Consider the following 22264-nt stretch of genomic DNA (forward strand, 5'->3'; position numbering starts at 1 on the left):
AATCAAACAACTCACGGCATTGCCACTCTGATGCCTCCAAGTGGATGCTGATTGATTATGTTCCGATGCACATGTCGGCCATTCTTTCTACCCAGCTAAGTTCAACAGGAAGATCGCCGGAAGAGACTGAACCGGAAGTGACTAAACCGGAAGTGACGTCGTCGCAAAAACTAAAACAACAAAATAATATTAATTTTTACATTAGCTAATTTAAACTGTAAAGTAATTATTTAAGAAATAAATGTAATAATATTAAATGCCTGGAGAGGCAACACACTCCCCGCCTGACCTATGTGAGGTCACTTAGAACTTGTACAGATCTTAAATATAGTCTGTCTATCAGTCTTTAGGAAGGAGCAGAACAATTTCTGCAGTCGGCCGGAGAAAGGTTTTGACCTTGCCTTGGTCAGTTGTTTTCACTTCGACCTTCCTTACATGTCCATCTTTCCCAGGGAAAGTGGCATTGACTCTGGCCATAGGCCAATAGTTGCGAGCGGCCTGCTTGTCCCTGAGCAGAACCAGATCTCCAACCTGAAGGTTTCTTCGGGGCACTGTCCACTTCTGTCTGTGCTGCAACGAAGGTAGGTATTCTCGACTCCAGCGGGTCCAGAACTGGTTTGCAAGGGCCTGGACTTGCCTCCATTGTTTTGTGTACAGGTCTTTGTCGGAAAAGTCTCCGGGGGGAGGTGGAACCCCCGACTTTTGTGTGAGGATCATGGATGGAGAAAGTATGAAGGGCTTCTCGGGATCCGTAGACACAGGTAAGAGTGGGCGTGCATTCATGATCGCTATGACCTCCGCCATTAGTGTGCATAGCACTTCATGGGTCAAGCGAGTGTTTTGCCGTTGAAACATTGAATCGAGGATTCTTCTGGCAACGCCGATCATACGCTCCCAGGAACCTCCCATATGAGAGGCGTGCGGAGGGTTGAATTCCCAGCTGCATCCTTGTTCGCTGAGGTATCTATGCACTGCCTTGTCCATCCCGAGCTCCTTGCTTGCTCCAACGAAATTGGTTCCGCAATCGGATCTGAGCTGTTTAGCCGGGCCTCTGAGTGCGAAGAAACGTCTGAGGGCATTTATGCAACTGGATGTGTTCATAGATTCGATTACCTCGATGTGAACAGCTCTGGAGCTCATACAACTGAACATAATGGCCCAACGCTTGCTCTCTGCCTGTCCTCCTCTGGTGCGTCTGGTTGTAACAGACCAGGGCCCAAATACGTCGAGGCCCACGTATGTGAAAGGAGGGCAGATTTCAAGTCGTTCTGAGGGCAGATCCGCCATTTTTTGTTCTTCCAGCTTTCCACGTAGCTTGCGGCAGGTTAGGCATTTGTGGATTACTGAGTTGATGAGCTTCTTGCCTCCCAAGAGCCACAGTCCTGCTGCCCTAATCGCTCCTTCCGTTAGATGACGGCCTTGGTGTCTCACCTGCTCATGGTGATGCCGTGTGAGCAGTAGGGAAATGTGACTTCCTTTGGGCAGAACTATCGGGTTCTTCTCTGCGGTAGCAAGATGAGAGTGCTGTAGTCGGCCTCCAACGCAGATAAGGTCATCCTCCAAGATTGGGTTGAGTGTCCTCAGAGGACTGCTCTTTGGTATGGGTTTGTTGGCATGGAGAGCTGACAGTTCTTTTGCCATGGCTGTTTTCTGGGTTGCTTTAAGGATAACTTTTCCAGCTTGTGCCATTTCGTCTGGAGTCCGAGGTAAGTTACATTTATGCCAGCCTTTGCACTTGCTGTCTTGGTTTGAACGTTTGTAGGATCTTGCCATGTGTACGAGGAATGCAACTCCTCTTACCAGTGAAGTAAAGGTGGAGAAGCGCTCGAAGCGTCCGGAGTTGAGTACCGATTCCTCCAGGTGGGTAGCAGAAGTTTGTACCTGAGGTCGGATTTCTGAGTCCTTTTCAGGGTCGATTAAACTGAACCTCTCAGCTGTCTGCGTTTTCTCTGCCGGTGGCTGACACAGGAAGGAAGGTCCAGTGAACCAAGAGGTCTGCGCCAGGCGGGATGCGGGTAAAGACCTTGATGCGTGGTCAGCAGGGTTGTCTTTGGTACATACGTAGTGCCATTGCTCAGGCTTTGAGGACTGCCGGATTCGTTGGACTCTGTTGTAGACATATGTGTAGAATCGTTTTGTTTCATTACAAATATAGCCAAGCACTACTCTGCTGTCTGTGTAAAACTTAATGGCATCTAACTTCAGGTCCAGCTCATCCTGGATAAGGTCTGCCATCTCTGCTGCCAAGACTGCGCCACACAGCTCAAGCCTGGGTATTGTCGGTTCTGACAGGGGTGCCAGCTTGGCCTTACCCATAACGAAACCTACTTCAGTCTTCCCATCTTCCTGCACCACCTTCAAGTAGGCCACAGCCCCGATGGCTTTGATTGACGCGTCCGAGAACACACACAATTCCCTGTGAACAGCTTTCGTGAGGGAGGTTGTCGTATATGTGCGCTGAACGTGAAGCTGTTTCAGGTCTTGGAGGGAATCTCTCCAATCTTCCCATCTGCTTGATTTGTCTTCCGGGAGGGGTGTATCCCAGTCAGATAGTTCAGAGGTAAGCTCTCTAAGGAGGGCTCTTCCCTGGATCGTGACAGGTGCCAGTAGACCCAGGGGATCAAAAATACTGTTGACTGTGGATAGGACTCCACGTCGAGTGAATGGTTTATCCACGGTTGATGCAGAGTAGGTGAACGTGTCAGACGTGATCTCCCACAGTAGACCTAAGCTCCGTTGTGTGGGTGCAGTTTCTCCACTTAAATCCAGGTCTTTGACGACTGGAGCACAATCTTCCAGTGGAAAAGCCTCTGTGACTTCTGGACTGTTTGATACGAACTTGTGCAAGTGCAGGTTTGATTCTGCGAGAGAGGCCTGTGTTCGCTGGAGGAGGTCGATGGCTTTGGCTTCAGATGGTAGGGATATTAGGCCATCATCCACGTAGAAGTGTCTTTCTACAAACGCGACAGTATCGGCTCCATGCTCTCGTGAGCCCTCTCTTATGGCTCTTCGTAGCCCATAAGTTGCAACAGCAGGAGATGGTGAGTTGCCAAAGACGTGGACCTTCATCCGGTACTCAACAACTTCCTTGTTCACATCACTGTCCTTATACCACAAAAACCGGAGGAAGTTGCGATGGTTTTCGTGCACTAAGAAACAATGAAACATCTGTTGGATGTCTGCAAGAATTGCAACCCTCTCTTTCCGGAAGCGTAAAAGCACTCCAAGGAGGGAGTTGTTGAGATCGGGTCCAGTGAGGAGCACGTCATTGAGGGAGACGCCGGAGTACTGGGCACTGGAATCAAAGACAACCCTGATCTGATTGGGTTTCTGTGGGTGATAAACCCCAAACGTTGGGAGATACCAGCACTCCTCCCCTTCTGTCAGCGATGGTGCTTCCTCTGCATGTCCATTTGCAAATATCTTCTTCATGAATGTCACGTACTGTTCTTCCATTTCTGGTTTTCTTTTCAAGGTTCGTTGCAAGGATGCGAACCGATTGACTGCCTGCCCTTTGTTATTTGGTAAAGGCTGGCGTAGTTCTCTGAAGGGCAGTGGGGCGACCCAACTGTTAGCTTCGTCTCTGTAGACGTTTGTGTCCATTATCTTCATGAAGATGGTGTCTTCCACTGATGGAGCAGGTTTGTTGTCGTTCTCAGTACGGTTGAACACTGTCTGTCCTAGCATACTCTCTGGTGCTGTACCAGACCTGTTAAGGCTACGGGGCATCTCCTTGACATGCATGAAGCTTGTACAGGGTTGAAAGATTGAGTGGCGACCGCTGTCTAGCACGTTTGTCTTGAACGTGTTGACTGTTGGTTTATGTACATTACCCAAGCACACTTCTCCTATCACTACCCAACCTAAATCCAGACGTTGGGCAAAGGGGGCATTATGCGGTCCGTTGACCTGCTGCCTTACCTTGTGTGCCCTAAGGACATCTCTTCCGAGCAGCAGTAGTATTTCTGCCTCTGGGTCCAGTTCAGGGATGTGCTCGGCAATGTGATGGAGATGAGGCTGATGAAGAACAGCGTTCGGTGTTGGAATCTCAGACCGATTATTCGGGATCTCATGACACTCAATGAGTGGTGGGAGAGAAATGAGCACTGTGCCATCCAGTGACTCGATTTCGAATCCTTCTGCCCTCTTGCCGGATGTTTCTATGATGCCGGAGCAAGTTCTGAGATGGTACGGGAATGGTTTGCTCTTCACACTGAACAGCTTGAAGAACTCTGGTCTTGCTAATGAGCGATTGCTCTGGTCATCCAGGATCACATAGGCTTTGATGGCCATGTCCTTTGAACCCTTGGGGTAAAGCTTTGCGAGACACATCTTTGAGCATGAGCGGCTCCACTGGCCTGGACTGCAAACTTCTGTGCAGCTTGCTCCAACGACAGCAATGTCGGGATCGTCTTCTCCCTCCCCGCCGTACTCTCGTGACGGTGAAGGAGCCTTGACGGTTTGAGGAGGTGGGCCAGGGTGCATGGCTGTATCATGACTGGTGCTGTTGCATTCAAAGCACTTCACAGAGAACCTGCAGTCTTTGGCAAGGTGAGAGATGGAGGCGCAACACTTAAAACATATTCCTTTCTCTCTGAGGAAGGCCTTTCTATCATCGAGGAGTTTATTCCTGAATGTTCTACACCTTTTAAGGGGATGGGGTTTGTTATGTAACGGGCAGTTCTTGTAAGGGTCGTTGGTTGTGGAAAGATCCGTTTTGTGCACTGAGATGGGTTTGTTGGTGTTAAAGTTCCGTGAAAATGGTTTGTCAGGTTTGGTGGGTGTTGTGGTGCTGCCTTGATGAATGAAGCTAGGGTCGCTACGCTTTTTTGCCTCGTAGCTAACAAAGTTGCAAAAATACTCGAAGGGGGGGAAACGCCCGTCGCTTCCTTCTTTGTACCGTGACCCTGCGGACACCCACTTCTCCTGAAGCCCGTAAGGGAGTTTGTCCACGATTGGTCCTATCCCGCGAGAGGTGTCCAGATAGGACAAGCCGGTCAGATATCCATCTTCTTTAGCACCTTGGATCTCTGCAAGTAGATCCCCAAGCTCACGTAACTTCAAGTGATCCTTGGCTGAAATCTTAGGAAAGTTGTCCAGGCGCTGGAACATTGACTTTTCGATGACTTCGGGGGCAGCATAAGATTCACGCAACCGTTCCCATGCTTTGTCTAGAGCCAGATTGGGGTTGTTGACATGCACCGATCGCATGCGTTTAACCTGTTCACTAGATTCTTTTCCAAGCCATTTGGTCATGAGGTCCAACTGTTGGGTTGCTGTTAGGTTGACTTCGTTGGCTGCACTTGAGAAGGAGGAGTACCATGCACGATAATTCTCGGGCTTGTCATCAAACTGGTACAGCCCTGAAGTCACAAGGTCTCTTCGTACCAAATACTGTGCCAAAGGCTCCCCTAAATTGGACGTGGGTGTGCCAGTTTGAGGGAAATGTCGTGGAGTATACGACGGAGCATGAGCATTCATGGTGGGGTTGGCTCTACTAACCTTAGCCTTTGTTTCAGTTTTAGTTGGGTCAAATAATTCTGGTGGAGACGGTTGCTTGATGTCTGCATTTTCCCTGCTGACAGGTTGTAATTGTGAATCGTCTTCCACAGGTGGATGCCATGATATGAAGCTGTCATGTGACCTTGCTTTGAGTGAGGGAGCAACGGGTAAGGGTGAGGAAGGAGAACGATTTTTAAGGCTGATCTGGGATAGAACGTATTCACTGGTGCGTTCGATTTTCCCCTTTTCGGATTCAGATTTCCCGTCTTCGATAACAGACTGCATCGCCTCTGCGTCTTCCAACACTCGAGCTGTCACTATGGCTGCGTCAGCTTCTCTATGAAGGGTTAGCACTTCCAACTCTGTGTCTAACCTTATAGTTTCCAATTTATTTTGAGCGTCTCTAGTAGCTCTTTCTGCTTCTCTAGCAGCCTTTTCCAATTTTAGCTTAGCCTCCTGGCTGGCATATGAAGCTCTCACCTTTGCTGCTTCTGCTTCAGCCCGAGCATGGGCTGCCCTTACTGATGATGCTGATGTTTTGCTGCTCCTAGCACTGCCGACAGCCGACCTGTTGCTTGTTGCCATCGCGACCACTTCAAAACATCCAATGCTGCCTTTTCACTGTAGTGTTCTCGTGCAGTGTGTCGAAACTCTGACTAAACACTGAGTTAAACCGTAGCCAATGAGACAAAGTCGTAGTAAGCTTGACCTTTTACTTTCACTTCTTCATCAACAGACGGTGAAAACTGCAAATACAATAATACAAAAATATTGTGTCTATTTATGACAACCTTATGACTAACATCACGTTATGCATAGTTATAAATAACAACAGAAACTGTCCAATACTGAAATGAGGCATTCTGATTGACAATTGCATCACTTTTTAGCTTGTATACAACACATCAAACAGTTTTTCGAACTAAATCCATCATAATATAACATCTTCAACATGTCCTTTAACAATCAAACAACTCACGGCATTGCCACTCTGATGCCTCCAAGTGGATGCTGATTGATTATGTTCCGATGCACATGTCGGCCATTCTTTCTACCCAGCTAAGTTCAACAGGAAGATCGCCGGAAGAGACTGAACCGGAAGTGACTAAACCGGAAGTGACGTCGTCGCAAAAACTAAAACAACAAAATAATATTAATTTTTACATTAGCTAATTTAAACTGTAAAGTAATTATTTAAGAAATAAATGTAATAATATTAAATGCCTGGAGAGGCAACACAATTCCAAAATAAAAATAATATTCAAGTAGAAATAAATCATTGCAAATTACAGCCCTCCAAATTTAACCCATAGCCTAACCCAATAAAGTCAATAAGACTAGATGCTTATTAATCTACCTGAAAAGGAAGCTTTGGCTGATCCTACAGTATGGGTCTAATGCCAAAGTAGCCAACAAATGAGCTAAAATATCCGTTGAAGTCGTGGACAGTCCCAAAACGGATATTTAAAACGGATATTTTGCTCATTTGGACACTATTTTAACGGTACAGGGTAAAATAGTAGCCTACTTTCACTTACCAAATGGTTTCTTGACGTTGACACAGGCTAGAAGTTACTGTCGTTACTGCTATCATTCACACACTGACTTCATGTCGGCTGAACATTCTTATCCTCGCGTCGCACGCGCGCTTTGTGTTATTTTTTTTCTTAGTTCTGCACACGTAAACGCAAAAAGCCGAAAGTGCACACAGGAAACCGAAAACAAAGCCCATGGATGTTAACCACAATCTGCAAAGCACGTTTCACAGAGGTTTAATGAGAGGTTTTTAATGTTTGATTCAGTTGGGCATTTTTGACGTTCAAAAAAAAAAAAAAAAAAAAAAAAAAACCTCGGATGAAATAAGCGAGGTCCGGACCTCCCTTACCTCTAATGTGGCTACGGCCATGGTCATCAGCATGCCCAGGTCACGCATCAAATCCAACTGTCAGGTTACGTGCATAGCGCGGGGAGGACGGAGTTGAGCTATCTTTATAGGAAAGCCAAGCACAATGAAGCTCGCTCCGACTTCTTTTTTTTAATCTAAAAAGCGAACTACTCAGTCAGACAGCAATTTATTATATAAGTAATGCAATTACAATTTCAAGCACTTTATCCAAAATCCAAGCACTTTAACCAAAATCCAAGCATTTTTCAAACCTTGAAAACACCACATTTAATTTCCAGCATTTTCAATGATTTCCAGCACCCAAACGAATCCTGTTGTTTTATATTGAAATGTTTTCCCTCTTTGTGTCTTGTCTTGTTTTATTTCCTGTGTTTTAGTTTACCCAGGATAATCTTTCTTCCCTTGTGTACCTTAGCTGGATGCCAGTAAATGCCAGTAAATGAGACAAGAGAGGCTGAAGGTGGGGGTATGTTTGTGTATCAATAAAACCGGGACAGATCTGGCTGCTGTCAGACAATCCAGCTGTGTCGGCATCATCACAAACGGACATCGCTTCACATTACGCTCCGGTGGAAAGGATTTCCCAGTGCTCTTAAAATTAATTTCCTTGCTTCCTCTCTCTTCGCGTGGTTTCTTTGCGTCTCTCCATGAGTCCCTGGTGGGAGGGGCTAAGACCCTAGGAAAAGACGCAAGTGAGGGAAGCAGGGATGCAAGTTAAGTGACATGGCATATACCCCTTGTCAGTTCATCGTATGTCCCATGATTGGTCCTGCCTGCTTTTTTCCCTGTGATTTTACCTCCTGCTTCCCGGTTTGTACATTTTTATTCTCTCGTTTGTTCTTGGTTATCAGTGCTTTTATATATTAAAGCTTGCTTTTGGTTAAGACTCTGCCATCTCATTTTTTTAAATAGACCTGAGTCAAACTTCCTGCTAAACCCTGACAGAATGACAAAGATATGGACCGAGCAGTTTTGTGTTTGACCAAGAGTTTAGCTAAAGATAATGAGAACCTTTAGTTTTGATACTGATAAGTATATTTAGATGGCAACACTTTTCTACTTTTACTAGAGCAGGGGTTCTCAAAGTGCAACCCGCGGGCCAATGAGTTACAAACTGTAAAACTGTTAAAACTGTACATTGCTTTGAAAGGATGAATCTCCATTTCGTGGTCTTTAGCGGCATCTATAAGCGGTAATTACAAGTGTAGTCTGACCGCACTTGACCTCACTCCCAGAAGTCCACGGTGCACAGTTTCTTTTTTTTTCACCACTGGGACGTTAAGTTTTTTCGCCACTGGGTTGCCACCAGGACAGCTGTGAAGATGGGCTGGAGCGGGAGCCGGAGCCGGCCCCCTGAAGAAAGAAACGTTGTGTCAGTGAGGAGAAAAGGCAGTTTCAAAATAAGTGGACAAACGCTTTGTCGTACCTCACGGGTCGGATAAAGTCGTTTGCCTGATCTGCAAGCAAGTAAATGCAATGCGCAAGGACTGCAACATAAAACGCCATTATGACACCAAGCATAAAACCAACGATAAATTCAGCGGCGAGGAGCGCACCAGTAAGCTATAGGCTAATGCACAGCAGTCAGTTTTTTACAAATTTTGCTAAATCCGGTGAAGCTGTAACACAGGCTAGCAACGTGGTAGCTCACGAAATAGCCAGGCAGAGCAAGCCGATTAGTGACGGAGAATTTGTGCGAGACTGCATTTTGAAAGTGGCCGACGTTGTATGCCCGGAGGAAAAAAAAAAGTTTATCGAATGACAGTCACACGACAAATCGAAAATATGGCCAACAATATGAAAGAGCAACTGGGACAACGTGTGGCTAGGAAAGGGGGCTTTTTCCATCGCACTGGATGAAAGCATGGACATTTCCGACACAGCGCAATTGCTGATTTTCATCCAAACAGTCACGGAGACCTAGGCGATGAGCTGCTAAGCTTGGAGAGTATCAAAGACAGAACAAGGGGAGTGGACATTTGTGATGCTGTGTGTCGTCTCTAGTCGGTGTCACCACAGATGGAGCACCGGCAATGGTCAGGAGAAAGACAGGTGCCATGTCGCTGCTCTCTGAGAAAGTGGCCAACAACGGAGGTGAGAAACTAATCAAATACCACTGTATAATACACCAAGAAGCCCTCGCAGTTCAGACGCTTGGAATGAAACATGTCATGGACGTAGTTGTGAAGACAGTTACTTTCCTGAAGTCCAGAGGTCTGAATCACCGCCAATTCAAGACTTTTTTGGCTTCACTGCCGTCAGGTGACTGAGTAGAGCTGCCACACTGAAACGTTTTCTTAACTTGAGGAAAGAAATAAAAGAGTTCATGGAGTCAAAAGGACAATATCTGACAGAGTTAAGTGACACTAAATGGCTCTGTGATCTAGCGTTCCTTGGTGATCTGAATACTTGTCTCAGCTATCTTAATCTGAAGCTGCAGTGCCATGGGAAGCTCATTTCCACATTATTTGACAACGTCAAAGCTTTCCAGGGAAAACTTGAACTGTTGTAGGGACAGCTCAAACAGGGACATGTCACCCATTTTCCTGCCTGCAAGTCGCTCGTAGATGACACACACACACAGATGGGTGCCACGTTTTACGTCACCTGCTTTCAGAAAAGAACCATAACCTCATAAAAAAAACTCCGACTTCAGGGACCACGAGAAGGCATTAAACCTTTTCCAAAATCCTTTCTCATGTTTCCCTGAGGAAGAGCCTGCAGAAATGCAGTTTGAGCTCATCGACCTGCAGGAGAGCTCCGAGGCCAGAGCAGCATATCAGGACAAGAATCTCATCGAGCTCTACAAAGGACTTTCCCCATCCACATACCCTGCACTTCGCCAGCATGCTATCAGAATGGTCTCTTTATTCGGAAGCACATACATTTGGGAGAAGACCTTCTCCACCATGGCCAGCAACAAATCCAAGCTGAGATCTAGGCTGATAGATGGCCATGTACATGCTGTCCTTCGTATCACAATGACGGAGATGGAGCCGGACATCAGAGGAATCGTGGCCAACCGAAAACAGCACCACAAATCCCATGCCAATTAAAAAAGGTATGTTGACCAAGTAACAAATATTCAGTGTGACTTAATGACAAGCTTATTGATGACAGGCAATGATATATATTAATGACGATGATGATGATGATGATGATGATGATGATGATGATGATGATGATGAGGATGACTTGTTTGGTAAGCTTCTATTTTAAGTCTTTATCTCTCTTTCTCCCCCTTCTCTCTCTCTGTGTCTGTCTGTGTGTGTGTGTCTTTCTGTCTGTCTGTGTGTGTGTGTGTGTGTGTGTCTGTGTGTGTCTGTCTGTGTGTGTCTCTCTCTATCTGTGTGTGTGTGTGTGTGTGTGTGTGTGTGTGTGTGTGTGTGTGTGTGTGCGTGCGTGCGTGCGTGCGTGTGTCTGTGTGTATGTGTGTGTGTGTGTGTGTGTGTGTGTGTGTGTGTGTGTGTGTGTGTGTGTGTGTGTGTGTGTGTCTCTCTCTCTCTCTCTCTGCAGGTTGTCCTGTGGTACTTTGGTAGCTTGAATTGCTCCTGAATAAGGCCCATGCTGATAAGACAAGAAGCAAGGCACACTGAGGCAGTTTGTTCTAAATACATTTGAAATGGAATGCACACAGGACTGTTATATCCCAAATGTTCTGTCTGTTTGAGTCTGTTGAGGGCAGAGAACCCCAGGGATTTTGTGTGCATTACAATGTTTCTCAAGGTTTTCACAAGTTTTGCCAGATTTAGCCTCATTTATTAATTTAAATGTGTTTATTGCACATTACTTGATGTGGATCAATAAATGTAAACTGTAGAGATGCAAACTGTTCATTAAAATGATTATAAATGGATTTATTTTCTGATTTTTAAAAATGTTTTCCTTTGGCGGCCCTCAGTTCAATGTTGGGTTCCTAAATTGGCCTTCAGCTATCAAAACTTTGAGAACCCCTGTACTAGAGCAACAATTTGAATGCAGGACTTTTACTAAGAACAGAGTATTCCTACACTCTGTTACTTTTACTTTTACCTAAGTACAAGATCTGAGTACTTCTTCCACCTCTGAATCGCTGAGCAAAGCGACTACAAAGCGACCACACACTGTATAAAGTCAAGCAACACTAAACAGGCTTAGTTTGATGCTGTTTATTTTTACCTTACTTTAATCACCATCAGTTCACTGTTATTGATCATTGTGAAGAGCAGGCAGACGTTCTCCTGTTGTTTGTATTTTTGCAGCTATCGGATGGAATCAATACATGGGCTACACAGGTTGCCATCAGAACTAAATTCATAACGAAAACTACCCGGGTAAAATATGCCTGTAGAAAACGGATTATGCCACAATAGGATAGCAAAGTAGTCAAGATAGCCAGAGTAGCCTCACTTGCTATGCTATCATCACTTGTCTAATGCCAGAGACACTTTCATAGCAGCATCGTGATGCCAAACAGCGTCAATTCAGACTGAAACACATTCAGTTATGGGGAGGATGTATGCTTTAGCTGCTCGTGTGACAGTCAGACAGTGAATTAGAGATGGACGAGTCCTGATTCATCCGGATCATTAACCCGGATCCTAATAATGACACTATAATGTCCTAAGCCACGGTCTGCTTTCCCTATTAGCAGTCTGCTGTTGACAAAGAGCAGACTACAGAGAGTCCATATTGACCTATAAAATTTGAGTCTACGTGTAATCTTACAAAGTTAGAGAAAATCTTTATCTTTACACTAGAGAAGACACATAAGCATGTTTTCGCCTTCCCTTTTTCTACTGAAAAAAGGTACCTCATTCATATTGAAACTGCTCTGCTCTTGCTTAATGACAGCATTACCTTTACAGTAGGTTGCTGTAAAGCCTCAAAGAAGAGTGCATTTGGGACAGCAAAAAACAATTATGATACAGGAAACAGTATGGCTACAGATAATTAAGTTTTAATGTACATGAGTGTGTTGCCCTGTATGTGTATGTACCTCATTGCTCCATTGTGGGTTGACTGTGTTGCAGACCACTCCAGAGCGTTTCTCCTGGCCGTGGTGTGGTAGCAAGGGGAAGATGCTGTGCTTTCCAGGCTGGATAGAAAGTTTCAGGTAGGGGTCGGGATTGAAAAACATCCCCTTCTTCAAACCAACTGCCTGGAGGTCTGAACAAGGTAAACAAGACAGCAAACGTTATGGAATGCTTTCTGGTAGACTTTTTTATCCGTGACTTTCTAACAAAATTCATGAATATAGGATTTGTTATTTTTTGTATTATATTGTTTTCTCCAACTTGTTTTGAAAGAACATTTAATTAGTCATATAATGCTTTAATAGAAAGGTCTGTTTTTTATTTTAAAAATTCCATAGATTCAAGTACAGTAACTGTCAATTTTTGGCAACAGCCAAGGCATCCAGATTTTGAACATGCCAAACTTCAATAATTTTCATTCACAGCAAATTTAAATGATTTACCAGCTACATTTGAATTCAGTTCCTTTATTCTGCTCAGGGCTGCCCCTTGGTGGAAAAAAGCTGTTGTAAAATGTATATGAAATGCAGCTGCTGACAGTGAGAAGGTAAGGCCCTTGTGTGTGGTTGCATACTCTCATCATACAGCAGCTGAGAAATATTTTTATGTACTTTTAAAGAAAATTCATGCAAAATACTTTTTTATCGATCTTATCGATAAGGTGATGAATGTGATGTAAAAAGTAAACGATGAACACATTGGAAGCAAGTGTGAAAACACCACACTTATTCAGCTTATTAAGGTCTGTATTCGCAGCATAGGCAGCATAGGCAGCATAGGCAGTATAGGCAAATGCTAAGGGAGCATTCATCCATGGGGGGCGCCATCAATTGGGGGGAATAAAAAAAGTAAAACACCTAATCCACTTTAAGTGATTAAGTAGTCTCATGCATTGACAAACATATTTTGGGTCTCAAAAAGCACTTCAGAGTGTGTGTTTGTTATGAACTTATTGGCTAATTCTAAATGTGTTTAACAAATGCTTAGTGAATCAATCTTTATTAAGCACACAGGCAATGCAATTTTGCTAAAAATTCAATTGTTACATTGACAAATAATAATTAAAAGGAGATTTACATGTAAGTATATTTACATTTCTCAGAAATAGGACATCCCACCGGCAGGCTGAGCCAACATATTGTCTTTTAAAAGCTGTAGCCATATACTGGTATAATATCAAACAAAAAGAAACGAAAGAATCCAATGGTACCAACCTTGTAGTGATCAACTGTTCATTTTGCTGTATTTTCTCTGGTAAGCTGTATGTTGTTTGTTTTGTATTTTTTATAATGTGTTTACAATTTAAAAATTAAGTATTAAAGACTAAGACTAATTAAGACTGTGAACAGATTTAACTGTGAAAGTGAAAATTAATATTTTTTGATTTGACATGGTTTTTAAGTAGTTAATGTAAAAGAATAAAAGATTGTGTTATCGTACCTGATAAGGAAAAGTTTATGAGTCTCCTGTTGCCCAGTCCATGGTGGACTTCAGGACTAACCATTGGCTTTAATACCTGGGAAAAAAGACAGATGAAAAGAGTTAAGAAGTGTCTTCATATGAAAAGAACATGAACAGACACTCAATTTCCAATTTTTTCCTTACGACTTAAGACTTTTTTTTGTCGTAAAATGATATTTTAATTAGACCCAACAGGAAAGATGGTCACTGCAGCCAAATAAGACAACAGTTGCAAATAACAGTAAATACATTAAAAGTACAGTACAGTAAGTAAACCAAAAATAAGTTATCAATACTTTTAATGTTGATTTTGAGTACAGAATTGACCAGACTTAAGGTTGTAAACATAATTAAATGTCCATAAGATGGCGCAAGAGGAAAGGTCATGGTATTACTAAAAAGGGGGTTTTATGACTTAAGATTGTTAATGTGTTTTAGATCAAATAGAATGAACTCCCATTTATTTGCCACCTGACTTGAGAATATTGGTCTGATTCACTAGATTCACAAGCAGATTTACTTTTTAAAAAATTCAGCAAGACTAAGGGTATACAGTAATGCTTACAGCTGCATGATGCAGTATAGACATAGCTGAGCAAATAAATATGTTGTCTATGTTTACCATCTTCATATGTACATTGTAAAGTTAGAACATTTACTTGTTAACACTAACTTTAAGTACAGTTGAGACTGAAATAAATGTCATTAGTTTGGCAGGAAATGAATGCTCATGAACTAAGGTATGGCTAAACTAATAAGGTGAACTTGAAAGACATTTTGCCTCCTAAACAACCACAAATCAACATGACATTAAAATTATGAGCATGTTAGCATAATAGAGGAAGCATTAAGTCTCAAATATAGTCTCACAGAGCTGCAAGATGGCTATAGACTGCTAACCTTGGTAAGATACCTCGTCATTTAACATTATGCTACAAGCAGAACGTTTGATGAGATAGTGGTGCTACAGATCAGGCCACCACATAATATTACCATGCTTTTGGGAAAGTAATATCTATAACCAAAATCTTCACAATCTGGCAAACCGTCTAAGAGAGTCTATACACAGCTAATTATATGAACTGACAAAGACATCCTACACACTCAAAATAATTAGAAAACATGATTTTGACAGTCATATCACATATGCATTATTTTTATTTATACAAATTTAGAAATTAGGAAAGGAGGAAAAGGAGGCATTCTGAGTATATTCAGTGAGGAAAATAGTGAGCACTGTTTTTTATTAAGGACTCCAATCTCACAGAAAAAACAGATGAAGATTTCATCCATCTGAAACATTCTTTATATTAACTATTATTAATGTAAAAATATGAAAATATGAAATCACAGTATGTATAATTCATGACTATTTTTGAAGTGTGGTAAGAATCTTAATTGATGTAGGAGATTTTACCCAATGAAATAAAAGCAGCCCTCCATCCAATACAGTAAAGCCTGCAAGATACATTAACAGTGGATAAACGTCTGATTACGCTGGGTATCCAAAAATAATTTGCAGTCAACACTTTTTTTTTAAACAACTTTATTTTTCAGTTTTTCAGCACATTATTCCGACCATTGATGGCAAACAGTTGTAGACCCCACAAATCCCCCCTCCCCCTCCAGGTGGTATTACCCAATGATTAAACAAACATAAGAAAGAAAGAAAAACAAATAAATGATCAGACAGTATACGAGTAAATACATAATAAAACATCACACACATAACCCAAACAAAACATTTTAGCTTATACTATTCTGATTGCCAGCCTTCTAAACCTTTAGTGTGGCAAGTTAGGTTATCCAAGATTGTAAAAGAACCACAGTGAATCAGGTGAGGGATAAGCCTCTAACATGGGTAATAAATAGCAGCCAAGTTTTGTCATATTTGTGACATATTTGTGGACATCGATATCCTGGAAAATGTTTAGAAGCAAAAGACCTAGCCTGGAGGTATCTAAAATAGTGAGATTTCAGTATGTTGTGATCTCAACCCAAGTGCGTAAAGGATGCAAAACTGTCGTCAGTAAAAAGATCTTGAAAATAGACCAAGCCACTTCTATTGCCTTGCCAAGTCATTGAGAGGAAGCAGATATTTTGACAAATTAATTTTGTACCCTGAAATGCTCCCAAATCTCCCTGCAAAAGCAGGTCATCTGCATATAGAGATGTTTTATGTACTATGTTGCCTCTGGAAACGCCCTTAATCCTATTGTCCGATCTGATAGCAATCGCTAAAGGCTCAATTGCAATGTCAAATAAATAGGGTAACAGACAGCATCCCTGCCTTGTTCCTCTATAGAGCATAATATATTGTCTTAATCCATTTACAAAAAACAGGTCCCAGTCCAAATTTTCCCAAGGCAGCAAAAAGATAGTTCCACTCAATCCTACCAAACACTTTTTCAGTATCAAGGCTTACGATCATTTCAGGCTGCACTGTGGATTAAGGGGAAAATAACAAATTAAACAAACGCCGTACATTAAAAAACGATTGTCGCCCAGGAATGAAACCTGTTTGGTCGTCATCCATAATGGTAGGAATAAAGGCTTCTAATCGCTCCGCAAAGACTTTAGTCAAAATTGTATAGTCGCAACAAAGAAGGCTGATTGGCCTATAGGAACTACACTGTAAGGGATCCTTGCCCAGTGGCGGCTCCTGACAAATTTCTCAGGGGGGGCAAAAGTTGTGATGATGGCTAAGATGACCCATTCAATGGGTAAAATAATAATAAATAAAAGTCAGATAGCCAGCTTTACAGTGTCACATCTCATTGTTTAATTTGGTTTTCAACCACTAGATGCAACCCCAGACATAAAATATACAATACATTTGGTTCCACAATAAAACACACATTAACAGATAGTTTGTCATCTAATAGTTTGCCCTTGAAATCACTTTTAGCACAGTCTACAATTTATAGCCATCATGGATGCCATAGCAATAATCAAATCAAATTATACTATAATCAAAACTGTAATTAATCAAAATTTTCCAGAACATATTCCATTTACCACTATACAGTTTACAGGTTTAGTAAAGGTATAGAAAACCAACAGACCCAACAGGCATGACGCGCGCGCTGTACGTCCGAGCACGCATCAGTGCGTAACTGCGTATGACGAAATCACGTTAGGGCAAGCCCCCCCGGAGCCCATAGAAATGCATTGTATCGTTCGATTTTTGAAAAAACGAGTCTCAACATGTAAGTCTATGAGAGCGCCTGGGGCGATTTTCAATCTGACTGATATCGCCCCAAGGGGGCGGGGCTACTGGTTGGACAGTGACATCCAGGCTGCTGATTGTCGCAGCGATATTCAGGCTGCTGTTTGGACTATACTATTAAGACTTAGACCGGCAAAATAAACTCTTTTCTCTCTTTTTTTTTTTTTTTTTTTTTTTTTCGTTTGGCTTAAGGAGGGCGGTGCACTATCGCCCCCTATGGGCCAGCCGCCCCTGTCCTTGCCTTTTTTCAATATCACTGAAATTGGCACTAGAGAGAGTGTTGGTGGCAATTTGCCATTAGTCAGTGATTCGTAATATACAGATTTTAAAACGGGCATAAGTTTCGAGGAGTATTCCTTATAAAACTTGATGGGGAAGCCATCCGGGCCTGGTGCCTTCCCTGTACGAGACAGTCTTATTGCGTTTTCTATTCCTCCAACCATTAATGGCTGTTCTAAGGAATACTGGGAGTCGGGTGAAGTTTTGGAACATGTAAGGATTCGAGAAAGGACTGAATTTCGGACTAATTAATGTATACCTCTGATTGATATAAAGTAAAGTAGTACTGCTTAAACTGGTCATTACTTATTTGAGGATCGTGCAAAGTCGAATCAGAAGTTGTGTTGATCCTTTGAATCATTTGTGCAGCCGACTGCTGCTTGAGCTGAAGTGCAAGGAGCCTCCCTGCCCTGTCCCCATGTTCATAGTAAACGTGTTTGTTTAGAAAATGTTTTTTTCAGCTCTCCACGTCGAAAGTGTATTAAATTCAGATTGAAGCAGTACTTTTTCTTTAAAGAGATCTGCCGTGGGCAAGAGAGCATACCGTCTATCAACATCTGCAATGCTGTGTGTCAATTCCTTAAGTCGCTTAGATCGCTCATTGTTTTTGTGTGCAGTGTATGAAATAGCCTGTCCCCTGATTAGGGTTGGGAACCGAAACTCGGTTCCAAATTAGAACCATGACAAAATGCTGGGTACCGGGTACCCATAAAAAAAACGCGGTAACGCTTTAGTATTACAAAGAAAGGCTACATATCTGCACGGACGTAGGCTATCTGACAGGACCTGTATACGTAACGTGACTACTAAATGGCCCTAAATCCGAAGTACACGCCTCCCTCCAGAGATAACTTAACCAATGAGTTGATTCCTGCCTGGTATGAGGTGAAAAAATTAAACATTGTATCTGAGCTAAGTGGTGTAAGCAAAGTTGCTTTAACTAACGACGGCTGGACAAGCATTTTGCAAGACCATTACTTAACAGTGACCGCACACTATATAATTGAGGGAAAGATGAGACAAAAAGTTCTCAAAACAAAAGCAGTCTACAAAGCACAAACAGGACAAGTGGTGGCTGAAGAAATTGGTGAAATTCTGCAGGAATTTGGCATAATCAATAAAACAGTGGCGGTCACTGTTGATAACGCAGCGAACATGGATATGGCCAGAAAAAGGCTACATTTCGTAAAGCTAGGCTGTTTTGCACACACACTCAATCTTGGGGCACAAAGTGTCTATTCTCTGGCATCAGTGGCAAAATGGACAGCCAAGATCAGGGATGTTATTGTCTGGATGAAGCGTTCATCCATGGGAAAGACTGTGCTCCGGGAGAAGCAACAAGTCCTAAGTAAGCATCCCTCCGTTTACTTCATTTGACCCTTTATAGGGCAGCTCATTAGTGCAGTATGTACATTTTGAAGGTCTTGATTTGTTAACACAACGCAAGTAACATAACATAAATCTTGGTCTGTCTTATGTAACTACACCATATAAAAACTGGATCTTCTTATATAGATAAGACAAGATAACTTTATTGTCTGTCACAAACCAATACAAATATATATATATATTTGACAAGGCTCAAAAACAAACAATGCACATTTAATTTATTGAAGTAGAATAGGACTAAAACTGTTAAAACTAAAATAAAAAATAATCTAATTTCTAAATCTGGTTGTCTTGTTTGTGTTATAGAACTGCCTCAATACTCCCTAATTATTGATGTGAGAACTCGTTGGAATTCCCTCTACTTGATGTTGGAACGATTCCTTGAGCAATATCCTTCAATTCAAGCAGCCAGCTTGGATCAGCGTCTGAGAAAGTCAAAGGAGAGGGACCGACTTGCTCGACTGACAGATGACGATTTCACAAAGGCAGAGGAATTCATCCATCTGATGAGAGTGTTATACACATCCACACTGTGTTTCTTCCGAAAAGAGCCCCACTTGCAGTCAGATCCTTCCAATTCTCCAAAAGCTTGAGAAGCATTTCACTGTTGATGAGGGAGACACGGTGTTTGCATCCAACCTTAAGCAGGCTGTCTGGAGGGAGACATAGTGTTTGCGTCCAACCTTAAGCAGGCTGTCTGGGTAAACCTTTCCAAGTGGTACCAGACTGATGGCATCAGAAACTTTCTTGAAGAGGCCACTGCATTAGACCCTCGTTTCAAACACCATGTGGAGGACATCACTGTCTGGGACCGGGTCAAGGAGAAGATGATGGCAGAGAGCTGAAGAAGTACCAAGAGATGCCACCAACCATGACATCTGATGACCCTGCTGCCTGGTGGTGGAACAAAAGAACCACATATCCTTTGCTATCAGAGGTGGCCTTTCCGTATTTGTGCGTGCAGGTTTCCTCAACCCGTAGTGAGAGGGTTTTCTCCACTGCTGGAGACACTATTTGCCCAGAAAGATCACGCATACTACCAGAAAAGGCTGATATGCTGATTTTTCTTAACAAGAACTGTTGAGTTGCATACATCTTTAACATACCCTCTGTTTTATTGACTTTGTTTATTTGGTTGCAGGCAGCTAGGTGCTGTGCACTGAATGCACTTTAGTTCTAGCATTTGGCCCCTATTGCTGCTCAGACGGACTTTTATTTTTCTCGAATGTGACTTGTATGATTTATGTCAGTAGGTTTCTTATAAACATACAACATGCAGCTCAAAACGTTATTATCCATAAATGGTTCAACCGCTACTGCTTTCCATTGTGTTGTCCTGGACTATGAGCTATTAGTTTTCATTACAGTTCTTAAAGTTGACTTTTATTGATGTAACATTAGTTTACAGGGAGAATTAGAACACAAATACGACTATGTTTCCTTTGGGTAATTTGAACACCAGTATTTTCAAGACAAGTTTCAACATTGCCTCTATCTCAGGTACTACTAATTTACGTAGTTAAAGACATTGAGCTTGTCTGATAAGGCTCCGAGAGGAGTTGTGTGGGTTTCCTTTTGTTATGTTGCTTGTCTACTACAAGGTGTCACTGCTGCTACCCCAGTGTAACATAAAGCACAGGTACTGCGTACTACATTTGTATTATATGCATTTAGTAAATACTATTTAGTTTGTGAAATTTTCAGTTCACGCTTTAAAGAATAAAGATATTTTTGTTATCTAAACATTTGACCTCTTTTTTTTACCATTTTGGAATCAAAACGGGGAATCAATAAGAACCGGAATCAATAAGCAGAATCGGAATCGATAAATTTCAAACGATACCCAACCCTACCCCTGATGTAAGCTTTTAGGGATTCCCATAGAATATTCCTCGAAATATTGTTGGTGTCATTAATTTCTAGAAAAAGCCAATCTGGTCCCTGAGGTAAGTTTTAAACTGTTCATATAAAAGTAAATGGGGTCTAGATGCCAGATGCGCTGGGGTGCTATATTGCCAGGAAACATCATATCCATTTGTACTGGACCATGGTCTGATAACACAATGCTGTGGTACTAGCTCCTGGGGATTAAGGAAGGTAATTGGTCATCTACAATGAAATAATCAATCCTAGAATAGCTATGGTGGACATGGGAGAAAAAATGAAAATTGTTTAGTATTAGGATGTTTTGCCCGATACGGATCTGATAGGCCACGGGAACGCAAGAAGGAATTTATAGCTAACGCTGATGCTGACAGGGTACTATTAGGTCTAGGCTTGGATCTGTCAAGGTGGGCATGAAGAACGCAGTCAAAGTCACCACCCAACACCAATATATAAGTATTGAGGTCAGGGAGAGCTGAAAAGAAGTTTATGAAAAACTGTGAGTCATCCCAATTCGATCCATAGATATTAGCCAATATTAAAGGAGTATTAAACAGCCTGGCAACTGCAACAATATATCTACCCTTGGGATCAGATATTATTTCAAAAGGTATCCCCTTTCTAATTAAAATAGCTGTGCCCCTGGTTTTGTAATCAAAACGTGAATGATACACTTGCCCAATCCAACTGCATCTTAGTCTCTTTTGGGAGTTAATATTCAGATCCTGCAGAAACATCAAATCAGGCTTCAATGATTTTAAATGGGCAAATATTTTACTCCGTTTCACCATATTATTTAGGCCTTTGACATTCCAGCTGATGAAAGAAATTGCACCTTGTTGTTTATCTACAGCATCAGGAGCCATAACTCTGCTTGGGTTAAGACATGAAAAAAAGGAAAACAAAAATGTAGCTGAAAACAGACAAAAACTAAAAAAGTAACAGAAGATACATTCTTACCATCCTGGATCCCTGGACTGGTCTTTTTAAGATCTGAGACTGCCCTACACACACTCATCCTACTCCTAGACATATAACATGTCAAGACTAACCTAAACTCTCAACTGAACTGTGCAAGGGCAGAACAAGATGAAATTAAATCAAACAGGGCCCTTCTCCAAGCACCGTCATTGCTGCACTTATTTGGTCAAAAGATAAAACAGCCTTAAAGTTAAACACTTACAGTTGGGAAATACAAACAGCTATAACTTAAGAAAATCTGCATTTGTTGTAATTTCCCTGTCCCAAAAAAGTTGCAATCGAGACTCATCATTTTCCATAGTTCACATATAAAACGCAACCAACTGTAGTGTAATTAACAGTCAAACATTATTCAGTCCGTGACACAGGCTGCGACATTATCCTGCAGCTCCGTCCGTACCTGTCATGGCCCCAATGCTGGTTATCACTCTCCCTCCGCGCCCCGCGGGTGCAAAACCGTCTCAATGTAGTGCTTTGCCTTGATTGGGTCTTCAAATGACTTTTACTCACCAGCTGAGGTTGTGATTTGAAGTGTGGCTGGATACACGATACCATTCCGCACCGAGAGCGTGTAATCCGGGTAGATGTGGAAACGCTTGCCGTTGTGGAAGATGGGCC

General features: G+C 42.3%; 1 protein-coding gene across 2 annotated transcripts in view; it reads right to left on the minus strand.

The window, feature by feature from the left end:
* The window catches only part of LOC134858059 (E3 ubiquitin-protein ligase HECW1), a 113079-nt gene that overhangs the window by 65987 nt on the left and 24828 nt on the right, over nucleotides 1–22264 (minus strand). For both annotated transcript variants that reach the window (XM_063873924.1, XM_063873926.1), the window contains 2 exons: nucleotides 13864–13939; nucleotides 12387–12556 (listed from right to left, as the gene is read on the minus strand). In XM_063873924.1, the coding sequence (XP_063729994.1) occupies nucleotides 12387–12556; nucleotides 13864–13939 (246 nt within the window). The remainder of the gene's footprint in view (nucleotides 1–12386; nucleotides 12557–13863; nucleotides 13940–22264) is intronic.

Source organism: Eleginops maclovinus, chromosome 21, assembly GCF_036324505.1.
Source record: "Eleginops maclovinus isolate JMC-PN-2008 ecotype Puerto Natales chromosome 21, JC_Emac_rtc_rv5, whole genome shotgun sequence".
Taxonomy (NCBI): Eukaryota; Metazoa; Chordata; class Actinopteri; order Perciformes; family Eleginopidae; genus Eleginops; species Eleginops maclovinus.